Source organism: Bidens hawaiensis, unplaced genomic scaffold, assembly GCF_021521415.1.
Source record: "Bidens hawaiensis isolate Kalapana, Puna unplaced genomic scaffold, B.hawaiensis_p1.1 tig00076422_1, whole genome shotgun sequence".
Classification (NCBI taxonomy): Eukaryota; Viridiplantae; Streptophyta; class Magnoliopsida; order Asterales; family Asteraceae; genus Bidens; species Bidens hawaiensis.
In genome coordinates, this window is record NW_027503180.1 from 12612 (window position 1) to 34353 (window position 21742).

A 21742-nucleotide genomic window follows, 5' to 3' on the forward strand; every position below is an offset into this window, starting at 1 on the left:
CTATGTTACACGAGATTGATGTGCTTAGATCTACTCCATCAACCATTAAGGTAAAAGGTTGAAGGTTTGGACTGTCAAGGATAATAATAAACATAATGAAGATTTCTTGATGGAAACGGTTTTTATGGATGAATCTGTATTTTTTTTTACCATTTATGTTTATGAATATTTTTCCCGTTTTTTAATGTTAATAATTATATTTTGTATTTTTAACAATTCAGGGTACCCGAATGCAGTCTACAGTTTTTAAACAAGATATATTCCGTTTCAAACGTTATTTAAACGTGAATGCTACATTAACTATAGTCAACCCTAGCCTTGGATCTAATGCATCTAATTACAAGGTTATCGACTGCCCTAATAAGTTAGTTTTAAACTCCAGTACCCATGTTAATCCTTGTAATCAGTTTGATGGTCCTACATTCGGTTTTAAGTTTTACTCATTCAAGTCAGTTATTCATAAAGAGATCCCATTGAAAGCTACTACAGGTATTATTTACATACTTTAATTTTTGTATTATTTATGAACATTTTTTGTATTTCTAATTCTTTAATCGGATCTTTTCCAGATATAATTGGACATGTTGTTCATGTTTTTAAAGATAACAATTCTTATATGAGAGATGTTAAAAAAAGTGCAAGATTAACTATGGAGGTTTCTGATATCAGGTAAATATTTTTTATTAATTTATATTTTTGTTTGTATTAATATTATTTTGTCAAATAACAATTATTTTATTTTTGTTTACAGCGGTGACAGTGTTTACGTCACTCTTTGGGGGGATTACGTATCACAGTTCTCTAAGTATGTTGTTGAGCATTTTGATAAATCACATATGATTATTCTCATGCAATTTGGTAGAGTTAAATACCATAAAGGTTTGTCTTATTTTTTTTATATGTAATATATTTCTCATTGTCACTTTCTTATTTTAATATTATATCATAATGACTGTAATTTTTTTCTTTTTTTAGAGAAACCGTATGTGTCTAATTCCTACGGTTCTGATGTTACTCATGTTTTCATGAATGATAGTATTTCTGAGATTGAAGATTATAGGACACGGTAATATTATTATTAGATTTCCTGATTGTCTGTTCAATTTTTTATTTGTTGAAATTTCTAACAATTTTTAAATGATATTTCTGCAGTTTGTTTGAATTTTTGGAACTCAATGTTGATGGTCCTATTCGTAGGCCGATTCATGTTAAGTTGATGTCTACTCTTGATGAAGAGTTTCTGATGGTTACATCATTTTTCAACATTTGTGAAATTTGCACTCTATTGCAGGTAATTTATAATAATGACATATAATTATAATTTCTAACATTTACCAAACGCTTATGTTATTATTTTTAATTGATTTATTTCAGCCAAAGAGTATTATAGTACTCTGGACCATAAAGGTTGTTTGTCCCGACTCAGAATGGTACTATGTCGGTTGCAATAGTTGTAGTCGTAAGGTGAGCGTGACTGTTGTCGAAGGCAAAGATGTTTATGAATGCAAGAATCAGAGATGTAACACTTTGGGTGTTACACCTACTCCTAGGTATAGTGTATATTGTATAAGTAAATATGTTTTAATAATAAATGTTGTTATGTTGTTGATTACAAATTTCTTTCAGGTTTAAGATTAGGCTAAGAGTTTAAGATGGCAGTGGTGTTGTTTCGTTGACACTTTTTGATCGGGATGCCAAACTTATTATCAACAAAACAACATCTGAATTGTTTGCTGCTAAAGATGAGGTTATGTTATTATTTATTCATATTCTACTGCTTACTTTTTAATTTATATGACACACTTTTTATGTAACATATGTTCTTTTTATAAATATTTTAGGATGATGTTGGGCTTGGTGGATTTCCCGGTGAGTTGAACTGTTTGTTGGTAAAGAAATTTGCTTTTAAAGTTGAAATTGCCGATTTCAATTTTAGGAATAATGTTGAGGTATATGGTATATCAAAGCTAACAGATGATCAACAAATAATTTCTGCTATTGAGAAAAGAATAATGCCTGAGTTTATAGTGGTAAATTCATCTGCCTTTAAAATGAATTATCAACTACATTATAGCCTTATATCTTATTTTTTTTGTATTATATTTGTAGCCTTCTGATTCTGGATCTCTTACATTTGGAAATTCTTTAACTGATCTTCAATCTACAAGCTCTGCTTCTTTAAAGGTTTTTTCCCCTTCTATGTATTTTACATTATTTTGTTTTTTTGGTTTGTTTTTATATTTGTTTTTACACCTTATTTTTTTGACAGATTTCTGAGAATGGTGATAACAAGACTCCAATTTCTTATCCTTTGGTTGATGAGGAATTGAATGAGATCAAGTTGTCAAGTAGTGATTCCGATGACAAACTGAAGCGTAAACTTGTGGATGTTTTTTATGGTGATCAACCATCGGCTTTTCCTTCTTCTAAGTCCAAGACAGGCGATGTTCAAGGTGATTCTGAGTTTGTTAATGTTGTTGGAACAAGCAAGAATGGTGTTAAACTTCTTACTCCTAAGGTTGAGAAGTGACTTCAACATATATTTCACATTTTTATAATGAATACACCTGAGTCTGTTCGGTGTTATTTCTATTTTAAGACTTAATTTTGGTGGTTTTTTTGAAGACTTGATTGTTGGTTTTATTTTTGTTCACATACATTTATCATGGTGATTTTTTATTTCTTTATATTATCATTAACCTTATTTTGTTTCTATTGTGTATTGCAAGTCACTAATTTTATTTTAATTATTTTATGGTATGTTATTTAAAATTTTAATTCGATAAATTTGGTGGAATTGTATTAGTCTCTCAAAAATGTAACTACCTTCTCCCAAAGTTTAAATTTAAGAGAAATATAAATATTAAAGATATTGTACTTAACTTATACTCCACTTTAAATATATTCCAATTATTAAATGTGATGTTTATATTTCCAAGAAACCCGTTTACCCTATAATGACCCGGGTTTAAAACCGACCTTTTGTATCATTTAAAACAAAATTATAATTTTTTTAACCTATTTTTACAATCCGATCAATATCAACATCAGTCTTTGATTCTTCTTCCAGGTTTTGAAGGTAAGTTCTTTCCTTCAACCTTAATTAGTTTTTGATTTTGTCCCAGATAATCCCTCTTTCTAGATTTTTCTTCTTAATTATTCATATTCTTCATCATTAATGTTAATTTTTTAGTTTTTGTCTAGGCTAATTACCATTGTTATTTGTTAATCATATGGATTATTCTGCACTAGCTGTGTTTAATCAATCATCCCTTGAACATATGGTCAGTATCTATCATTTAAAAGTAGTTGTTATTATTATGTAATTATAATTGTGAGGTTAGTATATTAAAATATGGTTTTTGTTATATTCTCTAGAAAATTCCCAAAGATTATTTTAAGCTTCTTTTTCCACATGAACCTCTCAATGAGACTGTTTCCATCACCCATCTAAACCAAGAGTGGACTGTTGATATTGAATTGAGCATTGATAAGTATGTATTTGCCAATGGATGGTTCCCATTTGTAAAAGACAATGGTTTCTTATTTGGAGATGTTTTGGTTTTCTTTCCTACTGGGCCACACGAGTGGAGATTGTTATATGTTCCAGAACATCCGGACTGGAGGCATAAGGTTTTTGATGTCTATGTCTCTTATTCAACAATGAATAAGTTGGTATGTTAAAGCGTATTATTATTCGTTTGTATATATAAATTTTAAATTTTTTTATATTTATTTTTTTAATACGTAAAATTTATCTTTTGCTTATTTGTTATTATTGTTTACAGCAATTAACAGACGATCAGCTTGTATGTTACCTTTCATATCTGAAGCGTGGTAGATCATCTGCCAACTGGGATGTTTCTTTAGTTGATGGAAGTAAATGGACTCTTGTGTTTAAAAGTTTGAAAAGCAGTATTCATGGATACGCATTTGTTGGTGAATGGCCCAGTTTAGCAATGCATGTTAACTTACAAGTTAATGATTATCTTGTGTTTTTACCAGTGGATGACAATACTCTCAGGTTATACGTGTTTGATAGTCGTGGTGTTGAACGTACACAGTTTGCTCAACAAAGTTTTGCTGTTGGTCTAGATATGGTTACTATTTCAGGTTAATTTCCCAATATTCACCTAATATATTCCAGAAAATATATTTATTTTTTAACTTTTGTTGTATGTTTTTATAATTAGATGATGAAAGCTTTGGTGTTGTTGATCATCAAGGTGAGCGTGTTTGGATTCAAGATGAACATGTCAGTAACAATTTTGTTGAAGTTGTTATTAGGGATCGTTTGGTAAGTTATGTTCCATTGTCATAAATTGGTCATGGTATACATACGTATTATCTATTTAAGTATGTATTATTATAAATACTAAATACTTTTGTTTATATTTTTTACAGCGTTTACCTGTTGATTTTGCACATGCCAATGGTTTGAATAAGGAGACTGAGTTGGTGTTGATAAACCCAAATGGTGAAGATGTCATGACTAAAATCCACATGGAACACCATCAGGGTAATTACAAGTTTAGAGTTCATGACTGGCCACAATTTGTTCGTCTTAATTCACTCGAGTTTGGGAAGAAATGTCTACTCGAGTACAACCGTCCCACTCATTCTCTAATTATGTCCCAAGTATTTGAATAGGTTTCAACTTAGTTTTTCCGTTATCAATGTTGGATTTCAAGAATATTATGTTTATGTTTTTTAAGTTATGCTACCATGACATTTTTTTATGTATTGTGTTTAATATCTTTATTAAGTATTAATGTTTTGTATAAACTTAAAAGATCTTATAGAACATATGTTTATCATATCTTGGTCTTTGTCATACATGTTGATGTGGTGTTATTGTTATTATAAATGTTATAGAATTTTATGTTTAGTATATATTAAATTTACTTATTTAGCAGATGTTTTATTTTTTTCATAGTATATGTTTTCCATATTTGATTATAACTAACAAATAAATGTGTTTAAATTTGTTAAGTTCATATGATTCTTCTAGAATATATAATTCAAATTCAATACCCGCCCCTCCTATTTTCCTTTTATGTTAATTTGTATTCTAACAAATATGCTGCCTATTAACTAAGTTAGAATCTAATTTTAAAAAATGTTTTAAATACCTAATCATCTTTTAGGTTTAACATCTTCTTTTTCATTCTCCCTGCCGTCTTTCATGTATTTCTCCATTCCTTACTTTCTAATTTTCTTCGTATAATGTATAGATTAACTTTTCACGATTCTTATATAACTTATATTTCTTATATTAATACGTCAATAACTAAAATTTTACATAAACATTATTGTGTTTGATGTAGAAAGATTATTTTGGTTATGACAACTTCTTTTCTCATGCTTATCGAAGATCCCAAATTTCCTATTCAGATATTCTTAAAATTATATGATAATATATTTCTCTAAACATTCAATACCTAATTGTTGTAAATGTTAATTTTTTTGTTAGGAAATTCCCAAAGAATTTATCTTGCAAAATTCTTCGATGTTTCACGTGTTGCCTAAAACAGTAGAAATTCATCATTACAAAGGATCATCGATAGTGGAGTTAGAAAAACAAGAAAAAACAGTTTGTTTGGGTGATGGAGTTCTTGATCTAATGTCTTCTTTGAAGATTCGTCCTTATCAGAGAATTATTTTTATTTCATTTGAAGATGATAGTAAATGGTTACTTAGAACTCCTTCGAAGAAGGAAATTTCTACTGGGCATCGACATGCATTTGTTTTATACGATCATAACAGAATGAATGATAAATTGGTATAATTCTTATTAACTGTTATTACTTAATAGTCAGATTTATAAATATATATATTAAAATGTTTTTAACATATATTATGTTTTCCTATTTTCTTTACAGGCTGTTTCAAAGAAGAATATTGAAACTCAGTTTCAAGACTCGCTTCATATCGGAGTAATTAAGTTTATTTTTTATCATAACCATTCATGGGAGATCAGTTTTAAATTTTACAAAAAACATTATTTGTTTGGTGATGGTTGGAAACAGTTGGTTCAAGATTTGTGTTTCAGGGATGGTGACGTTCTATGGTTGAAGTATGTTAACAAATCTACCATTGATTTAAAAGTGTATGACAAGAACGGTATTCATTTATTGTTTCCACATTTACCACCAATTGTTTGTCATCAATTAACAAACTTCAATCCGAATGGTGAACATACAGTCGATTCTCCATATTGCCAATCGGTAGTTGGTTATTCTCACAATACAGGTTTGAATCATGATAAAAAAAATAAGGCTGAAAACTCTAATTGTTATTCAGAGTTTCGTAAGAAGATTGAATATCGTATGGTAATAAATATAATTACCCTTTTATTTTTTGTTATGTTTTTTTAACTGTAAAAATAATCATATAAAATTTGTATGTTTTTTTCTTAGCGATTACCAGCTGAGGTCGGGAGACTTGCAAATCTGAAAAAGAAACGCTTAATTAAGTTCAAAAGTTTAGCCGGCTCGGAAACAATCTTCAAAGTTAAAAACGGAGGCCAAAAAGAGAAGGGGCGTTTTTCGTTAATTGGATTTAAGGATTACGTAATCAACAATCGGTTATGTTTTGGCAACACTTTGGTTATTCGTTATTATAAGGACGATGATGTTTTAGTTGTGGTGAAGTTGATGGTTGATGAGTTTTATTTATCGTTTTTGTTATTTTTTAATTTTGTCGTTATTCAAACTTTGTTATAAGCACTATGGTATTTAAAATTTAATTTTGTCTGCTTTTGGAAGAATACTTGATTGTATTGTTATTTCTTTCCTTTTTTATATATCTAATTATTTTTTAACATAATCATAAAAAACAAAACTTGTATGTAACCGTAATCTATCATGTTTTAAATATTATACGGTAACATCTTTTATACTTATTAACTTTAAACATATTAGAGAATAGAATATTTAAATTGGACTTATATTGGATATTATCCTTATTTCCTAAATATTATCTTAAAATTAACAATATATAATCGTTATCAATGCTTAAAGATACTTTCCAAATTATTATTATAATCAAATATCAAAATATATGTAATATTATGAAATCAGTTAATATTCTATTATAACTATCTTCCATATTTTTCCTTTTGTATAATTTATTAACATCTATTCCACCATTTTTCACTCTTATTTCTCTAATAATGTCTTCAACTTCAAAGAAACAAAAATCTACTCCCTCCACCTCAAAGATCAACAACGACGATCCAAATGGTATTGTATTTAATCCTTAAGAAGCTATCAACCATACCTATTCTTTAGCGGTATTGATTTTTTGATTTAAACCGTATTTTTTTATTTTTCTTTTAGGTAATCTTCCAAGAAAACCATTGTCTGATGTTTCAAACATGCCACAGCATAATAATTTTCAAAGTGTTCATGTTAATCCTCCTAATACATGTTTCTTGAACCGATACTCATCTCCAAACTATCATTACATTCAATACGGTATAATTTGTAGACGTCAATTTTTTAATAATAATTATAATGAAGTTGAATACGTTTGTTTTGTAATATTAATTTGGTATTTTCTATTTTGTTAATTTATTTTTCGATTGTACATTTGTTGAAATAAAGGTCAACCTCAAATTGGGCAGTTTGGTTATGTTTCAAACAATACACAAGTTACTATATTTCAAAACAACACACCAAGTAATTATGTGTGTAATTCTCTTGCAAGTAAGTTTTAAATGTATTATGGTTTGTTATTTGTTTAAATTTTTATTGTTATTATTTTGATTGTTTTATATTAAAATCCTAAATGCAGGTTCTAATAACAGAACCTATACTCCGTTTGAAGTTCAAAGCGGTTCTTTGTCTAAGTCTTACAAGGGGAAGGAAAACGTATATACGTATACATTACCAACCATAAACAATAATTCGCAATATAACAAACGTGCGTATCTTTTTGCATATTTCTAGAATATTGAAATTATCTTATTATTGTTATATTTATTATTCATTTTACATTTTACATTATATATATATATATATATATATATATATATATATATATATATATATTTGCAGATGATACATCTACTCAAGTTGAAAGTTCGTTTCCATCAAAACGAAAACAAAGAAATGATATTCTAGATGGAAAACGTGATAAAATAAAACATTCTTTAAACAAAATTTCCCTAAGAAGCCCTTCTATCACAAGTATAGCCTATTTTCTTTTAATCATTATATTTATTTGTTGTGTTAGTAGTTATACTCCGTATAATATTTTGTTGAACAGGTTGTGTTACTTCTTCTAACATCAACACTAACCCAGTATTGAGTAATAGCGCTTCTGTTTCTAACTACATAAATTCGGGAAGTACCTCATCAACAAGGCGTAAAGGACGACCAAGGAGAACAAGCAATACTACTGCTATACCTATGCAGCCGTTAAATGATTTTGAGTTTGTTGTAGATGTTTTTAAAGGCATATCATCAGGTTATTTGTTAATACATTATGTAATTCTATATAGTATGTTCTAAATTCATGTCATAACTTCTTTTGCATTTTTTGTACAGATTACCTTGATCTTGGTAATCAAACTTTTCAATGTGATTCATGCAAAGCCTGTTTATGGGAAGCTGAATCTAGGAGAGGAAAACATAGTAATGGCGATTCAAATTTCTCTTTATGTTGTCGCAGCGGGAATGTTCAACTGCCTGAATTAAAATAGCCTCATGAAAGTTAGGTTAAGTTATTTCATGGCAAGGATCCTTTAAGCAAGTATTTTTTGAAAAATATTAGACGATTCAATTCAATGTTCTCCTTTACATCAATGGGTGGAAAAATTGACAATTCCATTAATAGAGAAAACGCTCCATACACGTATAGACTAAGTGGAGAAAACTACCATTATATAGGAACTCTTCTTCCATTAGATGGTAACAAACCTCAGTTTGCTCAACTATACATTTATGATACAGAGAACGAAGTTTCAAACCGACAGCGAGTTTTTGGGTAAGACTTACCTTAACCAGTATATGTTTATAATTTTTATAAACATATTATTTTATAATATATTACATTCATATTAACATTAAAGTGTATTTTTTCCTTTGTTTTTATTGCAGTCAATTATCCGGAGATGACAAAAAGTTTGATGATTATATTATTAATTATCTGAAGGAAATGTTAGACTCACAAAATCCATTGGTTCAGGCCTATCGTATGGTACGTGATTCTTTTAAAGAAAATCCTCATAATGATTTAAAACTCTGCATTGTTGGAACAAGGCAATACGATGCTAGGACCTATAACTTACCAACGGCCTCTGAGGTTGCTGCTCTTATAGTTGGAGATATTGGTGATGCCTTGGACAATAGAGATATAATAGTTAACTCGAGGTCTGGCGGTCTTTGACGAATTAGTGAGCTTCATCCTTCTTATACTCCTCTCCAATTTCCTTTGCTTTTTCCTTTTGGTGAGGATGGTTATAAGATAGACATTCCTCATTGGAATGTCGATCCTTCATCTACTGCTGCCCGTAAGAAGTGCACGATGCGAGAGTTCTTTGCATATAGGTTACAAGATAGGCTAACCAATTCTCACTACCCTTAAATGGTAGGAGGCTTTTTCAGCAGCTTTTGGTAGACAAATACACCATGGTTGAGAGTCAAAGGTTGCATTTTATAAGTTCTAAATAGAGTGAACTTAGGTGTGACACATACGAAAGCCTTCGAAACCTTAAGACATCAGGAACTTCAGATGTTTCCACATCTGGAAAGCGTGTAATTCTTCCATCATCTTTTACCGGAGGAAGTAGATATATGATGTAAAATTATTTGGATGCCATGTGTCTTTATAGATGGTACGATTATCCAGATTTTTTCTTAACCATTACGTGCAATCTCGGTTGGCCAGAAGTCAAGCGTTTTTTTGAAGGATACCAGTTTAAATTCTGAAGACAGGCCCGATATATTATGTCGTATTTTTAAGATGAAGCTTGATTCAATGATTAAATTGTTGAAAGATAACTCTTTGTTTGGGAAGGTTAAAGCAGGTTCGGTTCGCAAATATTTTCATATTTTTTCCTGCTAATTTTGAAGATCTTTATTTTATTATTTTGTGCTAATTTTTATTTTTAATTCCAAATGCAGCCGTTTACACAATTGAGTTTCAGAAACGTGGTCTACCTCATGCCCATATTTTCTTATTCATTCATCCAGATAATAAAATTCATAATCCATCCGATATAGATAAGTTTGTTTCAAGTGAAATTCCAGACAAGTTGACTGAACCAGACCTATACCAGCTTGTGTCGGATCATATGCTTCATGGTCCTTGTGGTGAGGCTAATCCGAGCTGTAGCTGCATGATTGATAGAGAATGTTCCAAAAAGATTTCAAAGTGAGACAAGTATAGATTCAAAAGGTTTTCCAATTTATAAAAAAAGATATAATGGACGTTACGTCGTTAAGAAAGGAATAAATTTAGATAATAGAAGTGCTGTCCCTTACAACAAAATTATGTTAAGAAAGTATCAAGCCCATATAAATGTCGAGTGGTGCAATCAAGAAGGATCAATCAAGTATTTGTTTAAATATATAAATAAGGGTCCAGATCATGCTACAATTTCCCTTGTCTAAAATAACAACCCCGATAATGAAGATCCTAATGCGGACGAGATTAAAGCATTTTACGATTGTAGATATCTTTCTGCATGTTAGGCTGCCTGGAGGATATTTGCTTTTGATGTTCATTACAGGGTCCCGGCTGTTACGAGACTTCCTTTCCATTTACCTAGTCAGCAACAAGTAATTTATGGTCCGGAGGAAGATATTGAAGACGTTCTTACGAAGCCTTCCAATGCTGCTTCAATGTTTATTGGTTGGATGGAAGCCAATAAAAGCTATAGGCATGTAAGGAAGCTATCCTATGCTGAGTTTCCAACACAGTTTGTATGGAAAAAAACAGCACCACCGAAATGGGTACCAAGGTTAAAGGGATTTTCTATTGGTAGAATTCATGCCGTTCCTGCATCGTTTGGCGAGGCCTACTACTTACGAATACTTTTAAACAAGGTTAAAGGACCCCAATGTTTCGAAGATATGCATGTTTGTGATTCTTTTAGAGATGCATGTTATAGAAGAGGGCTTTTAGATGATGATAAGGAGTACATAGAAGCAATAGAGGAAGCAAGCCATACCGCAAACGGATATTATCTAAGGAATTTGTTTGCAACAATGCTTATAACATTCTCATTATCAAGACCTGATTACATTTGGGATAATACATGGCAATTCTTAGTCGGCGGTATTCTTTATTATCAACAAAAGAAACACAAGAATCCAGGTTAGTTTTGTTCTATATGTGATATTTTGTTTTTGTAGTTTACTTTAAAGTAAATTAATTAATTATTTTTCAGATTTGTGTCTTAGTGACGACCAACTTAAGAACTTGGCATTACTTAAGATTGAAGAGTTTTTGGTATCAAACAACTCATCTCTACGTAGGTTTTCGCACATGCCGTTTCCAGATCAGGAATCTATATCTGCCTCAATGAATGCTCTTATGATGGAAGAACTAGCTTATGATACCGATGCTTTGACAAATGATTTTAAGCATTTGTATATGTCTCTAACTTCTGAACAAAAAGGCGTTTACAACGAAATATTTGACTCATGGAAACGTAAAAAAGGTGGTGTTTTTTTCGTTTATGGTTATGGAGGTACCGGCAAAACATACTTATGGAAAACTTTATCCGCCTCAATTCGGTCTAAGGGAGAAATTGTTCTTAATGTTGCTTCAAGTGGAATAGCATCTTTATTATTAGAAGGCGGTAGAACTGCTCATTCAAGATTCCTCATTCCAATCAATCTTACCGAGGACTCCCAATGTCAGGTAAGTATTATAAATTTTATTAGGTAGTTATTATTTTACATTTTAATTTATCTTTTTTATTTATTATATTTAATATAATGTTTACATATTCAACATTTTCAGGTTAAGGGAAACTGATGTTTCTGACTTATTGAAGAAAACATCATTAATAATTTGGTACGAAGCTCCAATGATTCTTAAACATGCGTTTGAAGCGTTGGACAGAACGCTAAAGGATGTTATGAAAGGTGATTTGGAAAACACTTCTGAATCATTGTTTGGAGGTAAGGTAGTTGTTCTTGGGGGTGATTTCAGACAGATTTTACCTGTTGTACAGAATGGAACAAGAAACGAGTGTGTCAATGCCACAATTAGTTCTTCTTACATATGGTCAAAGTGTAAGGTTTTGAAACTAACAAAGAACATGAGGTTGACTGTTGGTTCTCAAATGACAAACACTTTAAAGATTAAAAAATTTGCTGATTGGTTGTTGGATATTGGTGAAGGTAATCTTGGTGGTCCGAATGATGGTGAAGCAACTATATCAATTCCAGATGACCTTCTAATAAAACATTCCCTTGATCCTATGTCTGATTTAATAGACATTGTTTATCCTTCTATGTTAGAAAGGTTTAACGATCTTACTTACTTTCAAGAACGGGCGTTGCTTGCTCCCTTAAATGAGGTGGTTCAAGAAATTAATGATCGTATGTTATTATATTTTCCCGGTCAAGAAATGGAATACTTAAGTTCAGATAGTATCGATGAGGTTGAAAGTGTCTAAGATGATTTTGATCCCGCGTTGTACTCTCCTAATTTCCTTAATGGTATAAAGATATCTGGAATGCCAAACCATCGTTTGTTACTTAAGGTGGGAGTTCCTATTATGTTACTAAGAAATATTAATCAGAAAAAAGGTTTGTGCAATGGAACTAGACTACAAGTTGTTAGTTTGGGAAAACGCGTCATTGAAGCTAAGGTTGTTTCTGGTACAAATATAGGATTTCGTACTTTAATTAGAAGAATAAGTCTTACACCTTCTAATAAGAAGCTTCCATTCAAGTTAAAGAGAAGACAGTTTCCTATATCCGTTTGTTTTGCAATGACAATAAATAAAAGTCAAGGACAATCGTTATCGCGTGTTGGATTATATTTAAAAGACCCGGTTTTTACTCATGGCCAGCTTTATGTTGCTTTGTCTAGAGTTAAGACTCGAGAAGGTATTAAGATTGTTTTACTAGATAAAGAATCTCAGTTGATTAACGAAACAAAAAACGTTGTGTATAAGGAAATATTTGAAAACCTTTTATGAGTTTTTACATTTCATTTTCGTTTATGTTTCAACAGTTGTAATTGCATTTAACTTTTTATTATAAAAGGATTGTGTTAATTATTTTATGTCTAACTATAGGTATATGTTTGTTTGTTAATCATCCATTATTTTTTTTTATTTTTTATGTTTCTCTTTTATCTTGTACTCAGTATATTTTAGGAAATTCATGTTAAAAAAAATATTTATACGATATTTGATTAAACTTTATATTTGTAGGCTAACTTATTTGATATGTATTGGATTATATTTATTTACCAGATTTTGTATTAAAAAAAACATAGATATAATATTTAAAAACAGCCTGAAACTATAGGGTTAATAATTAATTTTCTTGATTCAATAAACCGCCATTAATTTTTATTAATTTATACGGTTTATGAAGATGAACAATCACACCCTAACTTCTTCAATCAAACACCAAACAATTTTCGTCTTCTTCCACAATGTTGACAATTATTAACTGGAAATTTTCCACCGATTACAACAGATATGAGTTCCTTATCAGTGATCTTTTTGTAATTTACAAGTATAACATCCACTCTGTTATGTCTTTTGGAATTCTCAACAAGTACCAAATCTTCGCCGCTGGCAATCGAAAAGTAGTTATAACTAATAAAGAGAACTCGCTGATGAATGCTATACGAGAAGATATTTTACAACATGATCAAGAGGTTCTTCCGGTTGTCAATGTTAGTGAGTGGTATTTTTATCCTTTCCAGAATTTAGTTGTTATAAAGTATGTCAACGGCTAAAAGAAGACTGTTAAGCCAAAAACAATTTTGCAATCCAATGATCTTTTCCTATTAAGATATTTGGATGAGTTGAAGCTTTCGAATGAGAGAAAACACATGGCACATTTTGATTTGGAAGAGGAGGTCGGTCAGAAAGTGAAATGGTTGTTAGATTGTCAAAATTATGAGTCCGATTTTGATGATTTACAAAGTTATTTGGATTCTGATGTTGAAGTTTAAGGTAACAATTATTCATTAAGTTGTTTATTTACTTAGTTAGTCTAAATATTTAGTTTATTGTTTGCTATGTTTTGGTTAATTAAGTTATTACATTAATTTATAAATACAAATTCCTAATACGTACAATAAACTGCTAAAATCGTTTATTTTTTTGTTTTGTAGGTTGTTATGACAGTTTTGTTTTGTTGGTGGATTGTGGATGAATATGATGTTTGGTAAGTTGAATTCACATGTTTAGATCTTCTATTGTTTTAGTTCTTATGTTTAATATGTTTGTTACAATAATATTATAGTTTCAAAATTCTATGATTTTTTTTAACCAGTTTGATGCATTTGTTGTGACTATAAAGTTGTGTTACATTTTCACATTTTGTGTGTATTATAACAAAAGTATTTACATATTTATGTTTACATTTAATCTTTATGATATATGTTTGTAACCTTTTTGTTAATAGTTAATTGACTTCCATGGTTTGTTTGTCTTTTTCAGGTTTTAGTGCATGATGATTCTGTTTTGATGACGGAAATTTTGAATATCATGTCGGTATAAGAATGTTAACATCTATATATTTGTCATGACTTTTGTTATAAACTTAAGTTTGTGTAGTTAGTAAGTTTTTATGTAGACAATATTCTTATCTATATCTCAAATATAGTGATATATGATATATTTTGGGTTGTAAATTTGATGATATCTTATGGTTTATTATATATATTATGATATTGTATGGTAGTTTATATACATTTTGTTACATATCTAATGTCAACCCGTGTGTAACACGGGTACGAACCTAGTTATGAACAATATTATTGTGGTTATCAATACATAATATAGATTATGTTTTTTCTCCAAGTTATCTTTTCCTATATATACATCTTATTGTATCCCACTGTAAGACACACAAATTAATGAAATCTCTCCATCTTTCTCCCTATACATCTTTCTTACATGTTTAGCTATTATTCATTCAGCTTGTTTTACAACATAATCCATTTTATTTCTGTTGGTGCATTTTGTGACCGTCGCTATGCAATTCTGACCAGCGGAGACGAAGTGGCGAAGTTAGAACAACTTCACTATAGGCGAAGTTAGAACAACTTCGCCATAGGTGAAGTTGGCGAAGTTAGAACAACTTTGCTATAGGCGAAGTTAGAAAAACTTCGCCATAGGCGAAGTTAGAACAACTTCGCCTACAGGCCCAAGCCCAAGCCCGCGAAGTTGGTTATCTATATATATGTGTGTCTTGTTTAGGATTTAGCATCCAGAAAGTTAAAGTATTTTGTGTTCAGTTCAATTGTCTAGAGAGAAACAGAGAGGGAGATTCGTGTGGGACGGCCCGAGGTAGAGCTCACCTCAGGTCGGCCGTGTCTTTGTTTTTGTTCGGTTTGTAACGTGGTTTGGGTATTATATAAAGGATCTGCAGATTCATTTATTCCATTCGTGTGTTTGTTTGTGCATAATCGTGTTCTTCGTCTTCTACACCATTAAACGAGTCTAGAAGGATTCCGCACTCCTAGACCTCGTGCGGATCTCGTATCGATCAGCGACGCCCCGGAGGAACCTACAAGTGGTATCAGAGCCTTAGGCTCTTATGCTATGGTTCGAGATCTGTGTTTTGGTGTTTCTGGCACGTTTCTGATGTGTTTTTGGCCAAACAGCCGCCGTAGGCGAAGTTATTGGGTTCAGGCGAAGTTGTCGCTAAAATTTTAGGGTTTTGTCGAAGTTGACTTTTGGGCGAAGTTGACTTTTAGGCGAAGTTGACTTTTAGGCGAAGTTAAAAAAAAATAAAAAAAAATTAAAAAAAAAAATTGTTTGGAGTTTTCGTCCGAATGGCCAGGTGTACACGATTATTGTGAGACCGAAGACGTTGTTCCGGCAACGAGTGAAACTTGGTATCTCTTGGTCTTACGTGTGAACAAATACGGGTCAACTCTGGATATGGAGTTGAAGTAGTGAATGGGATTTTGATTGAAACGGGATATTGACACATATTTGGGTGTTTTTGGGCAAAGAAATTGTTGTTGTTCGAGGTTGACCAACTGAAGAAAGTCAATTTTTGTTCGGGTTTTCGTAATTACTGGATTGCGGTCAGAGCATATTATTTATGTTATTTTCAAGGCGTTCGAGAATTGGATCCTGAAAACGGGGGATGCTTATTTATTAAGGTGAAAATTTTGGAACAAGTTGGATTTAATCAGGAATTAAATTGGCTAAGTTCTAGATCGTTATCCCTGGTGATTGAAGATGCTTCGGATTAATTAATGGTCATGTGTGTTAGATTCTGTCAAGGTTGTTTTGTGATGAAACTGATCACTTGATGTTGAGTAGTTGAAGATTGAACCTTATCTTACTAAACAATTCCGACGTGTTGGTGAAGTTGTGGAAGGAGCACAACTTCACGTGTTGGTGAAGTTAGAAGAACTTCACGTGTTGGTTGAGATGATCGATTAGGCACGGGGATGCAGGTCAAAGATCTCGATCGATATAGTTCGGAGGAGCTTACACTGAAGGGGAGATCTGATATGGAAGACGCCGGGTGATTGGTAGATCTGTGGAGCTACAAGACAGTTTCAGACACGGCTGGTTGAAGACAGGATGGATGTTGCATGTATATGTGATGTTCAAGTTTGAAGATCACAGTGCAATTGAGTCCTACCAGAAGAAGAAAACAGAAGATCATCAGTTAAGGGGGGTGTCTGTTGGTGCATGTTTTGTAACAGATTATCTTTTGTGTTTGTTAGAATTAAGAGTAACGGTCAAAGGGGAGTCTGTTGGCGCATTTTGTGACCGTCTCTATGCAATTCTGACCAGCGGAGACGAAGTGGCGAAGTTAGAACAACTACACCATAGGCGAAGTTAGAACAACTTCGCCATAGGCGAAGTTGGCGAAGTTAGAAAAACTTCGCCATAGGCGAAGTTAGAACAACTTCGCCTACAGGCCCAAGCCCAAGCCCGCAAAGTTGGTTATCTATATATATGGGTGTCTTGTTTAGGGTTTAGCATCCAGAAAGTTAAAGTATTTTGTGTTCAGTTCAATTGTCTAGAGAGAAACAGAGAGGGAGATTCGTGTGGGACGGCCCGAGGTAGAGCTCACCTCGGGTCGGCCGTGTCTTTGTTTTTGTTCAGTTTGTAACGTGGTTTTGGTATTATATAAAGGATCTGCATATTAGTTTATTCCATTCGTGTGTTTGTTTGTGTATTTGTTTGTGCATAATCGTGTTCTTCGTCTTCTACACCATTAAACGAGTCTAGGAGGATTCCGCACTCCTAGACCTCGTGCGGATCTCGTATCGATCAGCGACGCCCCGGAGGAACCTACACTTTCCTTATCCATTCAGCCATTCTATTCACTCTTTTGTTACATTTCTACGTATATTCATTTACCGGAGAACATACTCTCTAGTACGTGTTGTATTCCAAGCTCGTGGTTGGCTTGCTCCCACCATTTGTCTCCAAAGATTTTTTTAATGAATTTCGGTTTCTTTTTTTCTTTGTTCTCTTGTATAAAATTAATAAATAATTAATTGGCAATTCATTAGGACCCAATGAAAAGTTGTGTGATATAAATAATATGATGCCGCCTATATGTTGTCACCCTCGTGCATATATATGCATGCGTAATTAGTTGAACTTGATTTTATAATGTGATCAAAATACTGTGAACTCCATCCTTTGTCTACGTGCCAATCAATAATTGGTGATAAAATATTTGATTGTTAGATAAAATGAGCCAGACATTTATTATATTTATATAGTAATGAAGTTCAGCATGAGTACATGAATAAGTTTAATTGTAAAGACCGTTCATTATGAATGTTGTTGTTTTTAAAGACATCTCGAATTAAAATAAATTTTAGTCAATTCAAACCTTAGTAGTTTCTGACCCGAGAAATTGGTTATTTATTATTCTACTTGTAATAGATTTAAGGTTGATATATTTAGTATTTCGTGTAAATATTTTGTATGGTTCATATAGGTAGTTAACATAATCAATGTCTATTCAATTATTTGTATTTTAATGAAAACCAGTAATAGTAACCATATTATTCCGATAAAGTTAAACTACAAGAAAACTATACAATTTCTCCGTAAATTTGTTCATAATTTAAGATCACATTGCATAAAACGTTACTTTCCTACGAAGTTGGCCTAGAAAAATGTCATGTTTTCTAGTAGCGTCGCTATAAAATAACATGTTTTTCAAGAACATTTTTATTGTAAAAAAAGAATTTTATACATAACAGACGTATGGCTTAATAGTTCCATCGTAAATCCAGTCTGTCATTACTTTGTGCGAATTTAATAACAAATTTTTCGATCATAGATTTGTGTTATATTTGCGGCAGATTTAATCCGCAGCTACATTTTCAAAAGATTTGTAATAAAAATTTATTTGGTTTTTAACAATTAGACAGCTTTCATGAAACTCAGAGAACTAAGTCAATACCTTATATGAATGACAAGATCAGGTAATCGTTGAGAAAATGAGTTTTAAGATAGAAACCCAATGAAAATAAGATTTCAGTTTAAACTATTTTTTAGAAAAATCAAGTCAATCAAGTATTTAACATTGAACAAACTCTTTCACTTAACTTTGTGATTAAAACATCAAGAAGAATTGAAGAAGACAAGAAAAACACTATTTCACTAAAAGAATATTATAAAGAACCAAATATTAATTTTTCCACTAGAAAACACAATATTCCTCAAAATCTTAAGCGTGACAAACTAAAGTGGGGTACAATATCATGATACAGATGAACACACGCCAATCCCCTCAATTTCTTTTTCCATATCAAGATCCTCTCTCTCACCTCTCTAATTTTTTTAAAAGATTTTAATACTCTTTTTATACAAGTCAACCCAACCAACCATTCTATGGTATCACTCATGCAACATCATAACATCATCCCCATAGTCGTAATCTTTGCATGCACCCTGTCCCCAATATTTTTTTTTTTATTTTCTATCATATTCTCTTCCGGCGACTAGTAAACGTTTGAAACACCACCGGACCGGCCGCCGGAAGCACATCGATACTACAACTCCGGCATTTCAACCCTAGCTGCTCCACCGCGCCCTTGATTCTCATGCACGTCTCGTCTCCAGCGTTCGTTGTGGCCACAGAAACCGTCCCAGGACCGAAAACCTTCACCGCTTTCTTAACCATATCCGCCAAGTCGTTGTAAATCGACCCAAGGCACTCGAAGCTTGCGTAACTGAAACCATCCTCAGGTGTGACGTGAATTGTCGAGTAGCAGTCGGCATCGAGTCCATTCATGGAGTATCCACACGGATCAAACGCAAAATCACATATCTGTGCATTAGGGTTTATACGGTTGATACCTGTTAACTCCGTCATCTCTCGCCCAGCCGAATCACCGTTCTTCCCATCGTTCGGATGCCGAAAAAACTTCCGAGCCAGGGCTTGGTCAAGATCAGTCATGCACACCTCAACAGTGTACGGAATATCATCCGGGTATTCGACAGCGCCGGCCGAAAATACATGCCATGAATGGCAAGTGAGTTTTGAAGGAATCACAGAAGCCTTTCTGTAACAAAGACTGTCAGGAATGCTGTCCTCCAAACACACAACTTCCTCATGGAAGCTAGTGTGAGGATGGGGTTGAGCTTGCGGGAATATAAAGCTTCCGCGGGTGTATCGAACCGAAACTAGCTGAAGATTAAGGGTTCTAGCATGATCAACGAATGGTTGGACTGACTTCAAGAGCTGTGTGGTGCCACATGTCTTGATAATGATCTTGGTAGGGTAAACAAAGAGTGAAGATTCAGAGAGCACATAAGAATCAAAGTGTTGGTTGCCAAGTGCGGAAACAACAGTGCATTGTACTTGATGAAGCACTTGTTCAATTGATTTGAAGTCGAGTTCCCGGAGACCGATTTCATGATCACCGGAGAATTGGAGCTCTAGGCGTTTTTCAAAGCCTTCAAAGCCAGAAACAGCCATGGAATAATTAAGAAAAGAAAAGATGGCGGAGCTTATGTGTTGTGTGTGTGTTTTGATTGGGTGTTGAAGTGTGTTTGGGATTGGTAGAATACAGGAGTGGTGGTAGAGGAGTGTTATATAGGTGTGTGGTTATGGAGAGAGAAAGGGTGGGGGAAAGAGCATGCGGGGTTAGGCAACCAAGAGATATAATTGAAAGCATAACGAATTCAAGATTCTAGCTTGTGCTCAACAAAGATAAAGTTGCCATTGGTTCAATTGTCTCTTCTAATGTTATTTCATGACTAACTAGGTTCATTCAACTAATATGTACTTGGATAAAAGAAATTTTATAACATTCACCTATATTACCTTTAGACTGCACAATCTTTTTCTTTTTTTTAAAAAAGAGACAAAGTGTGTTGCTAGGAGGGGAAATGTGTATTAAAGTATTTGGTGACCACTATGTAGTGGTGTTAGTTAGCTATCTACTTTCAAATATAAACATTATAGTCTATGATGTTGTATTTATCTTTACAAGTCATCTCGGTTAAGTTGGGGTGAGATAGAAATCATTTGACTTCATTATTATTCTTATAGAAGATTGTTCAATTTGAATAACAATATGTAGCACACAAAGTGTAAGTCTTGTTCCCGATGATCTACATTGGCGTTGGATTTACTCATAAACACCGTTCTAAATCTCAGAGTTAATTTAAACTTTCGCGAAAATAATAAAATTCAACCATTCATTACAAAAATTCAATACTTGTCTTTAAAACAAACATAAAGTAGCTTATTAAAACATCATCACAAATCTTATTTGGATGCCAGCCCCTTCAAATAATGTCATGTCTCTCTCTCTCAAGCCGGCTGCTTCATTCTATTTAGCTGCATGCATACTAAAAGTCAGCTACGCTGAGTGAGTTCTAGTTAATCAAATAACATACAATACATTCACATACTTATATATATGCACCTAAAGATACATATTATATAACCTGCTTACCTTTCTTTCGTACATACATAAGTAAATACCCTCTTTCTTTCTTTCTTTATTTCTTTCTTTCTTTCTTTTATCTTTAATCTTACTTTACATACTAATACGTTTTAAAGAGCATTACGCCCTACTTCCTCGAGTATTATTAAGGTTGGTCACCTTTCTTCCTCGGATATTATTATGGTCTGATCCCTTCTTCCTCGAGTATGATTAGGGCTCGGTCCCTTTCTACCTCGGATATTATTAGGGTTCGGTCTCTTCTTCCTCGAGTATTATTAGGGTTCAGTCCCCTTCTACCTTACAGCTATACCACACCTTTCTTTATATTTATAAACTTTCATACATACTTTCAATCTTTCATATAACATATATATGTCATTCATACATCATATATAAAGCAATCACATCTTCTAACGATCACCTTCCCTGGCGATACGTGCAATATCCAAAGATTGTTCACGTACCGACAGGCATTCATTCATATTCGCAATAACTGTCACGTGAATCATATAAGGCATACACTTACCTTCTAAATGTAAGTGTAGTAACTAATCACATCGAGTATGCACACAGCCCCGAAAACATAACGAGGAAATGGGGCTAGAAACTCACTTGTAAGCGATTCCTTTTTGAGTTTACG

General features: G+C 32.5%; 3 protein-coding genes and 1 pseudogene across 3 annotated transcripts; 3 read left to right on the forward strand and 1 right to left on the reverse strand.

Moving 5' to 3' along the window:
* Positions 1-2: 2 nt before the first annotated feature.
* Positions 3-2530, forward strand: LOC143606660 (replication protein A 70 kDa DNA-binding subunit A-like). Its single transcript, XM_077082356.1, has 11 exons — positions 3-50; positions 222-489; positions 570-669; positions 752-879; positions 976-1066; positions 1153-1291; positions 1375-1550; positions 1660-1747; positions 1842-2030; positions 2110-2184; positions 2270-2530. The coding sequence occupies exons 1-11, from the start codon at positions 3-5 to the stop codon at positions 2528-2530; spliced, it is 1563 nt and encodes a 520-aa protein (XP_076938471.1).
* A 7439-nt stretch (positions 2531-9969) lies between these two features.
* LOC143606663 (uncharacterized) lies at positions 9970-11991 on the forward strand. The gene is made up of 5 exons (XM_077082357.1): positions 9970-10033; positions 10131-10380; positions 10739-11286; positions 11399-11874; positions 11977-11991. Exons 1-5 carry the CDS (start codon positions 9970-9972, stop codon positions 11989-11991), a joined length of 1353 nt encoding a protein of 450 aa, XP_076938472.1.
* Positions 11992-12043: 52 nt separating this feature from the next.
* On the forward strand, positions 12044-12637 carry LOC143606664 (uncharacterized). Its single transcript, XM_077082358.1, has one exon. It carries the CDS (start codon positions 12044-12046, stop codon positions 12635-12637), a length of 594 nt encoding a protein of 197 aa, XP_076938473.1.
* A 6216-nt stretch (positions 12638-18853) lies between these two features.
* Positions 18854-20138, reverse strand: LOC143606662 (S-adenosylmethionine decarboxylase proenzyme 4 pseudogene; annotated as a pseudogene).
* Positions 20139-21742: the final 1604 nt, after the last annotated feature.

What these genes read in the sequence shown, in the direction of transcription:
- LOC143606663 (XM_077082357.1), top strand. Translation starts at nt 9,970, where the DNA reads ATGAAGCTTGATTCAATGATTAAATTGTTGAAAGATAACTCTTTGTTT. An exon ending in GTTTGGGAAGGTTAAAGCAG is followed by an intron (nt 10,034 to 10,130) that starts GTTCGGTTCGCA and finishes TTCCAAATGCAG; the next exon opens with CCGTTTACACAATTGAGTTT. An exon ending in TGTTCCAAAAAGATTTCAAA is followed by an intron (nt 10,381 to 10,738) that starts GTGAGACAAGTA and finishes TGTTCATTACAG; the next exon opens with GGTCCCGGCTGTTACGAGAC.
- LOC143606660 (XM_077082356.1), top strand. Translation starts at nt 3, where the DNA reads ATGTTACACGAGATTGATGTGCTTAGATCTACTCCATCAACCATTAAG. An exon ending in CCCATTGAAAGCTACTACAG is followed by an intron (nt 490 to 569) that starts GTATTATTTACA and finishes GATCTTTTCCAG; the next exon opens with ATATAATTGGACATGTTGTT. An exon ending in CAAGCTCTGCTTCTTTAAAG is followed by an intron (nt 2,185 to 2,269) that starts GTTTTTTCCCCT and finishes TTTTTTTGACAG; the next exon opens with ATTTCTGAGAATGGTGATAA.
- LOC143606664 (XM_077082358.1), top strand. Translation starts at nt 12,044, where the DNA reads ATGATTCTTAAACATGCGTTTGAAGCGTTGGACAGAACGCTAAAGGAT.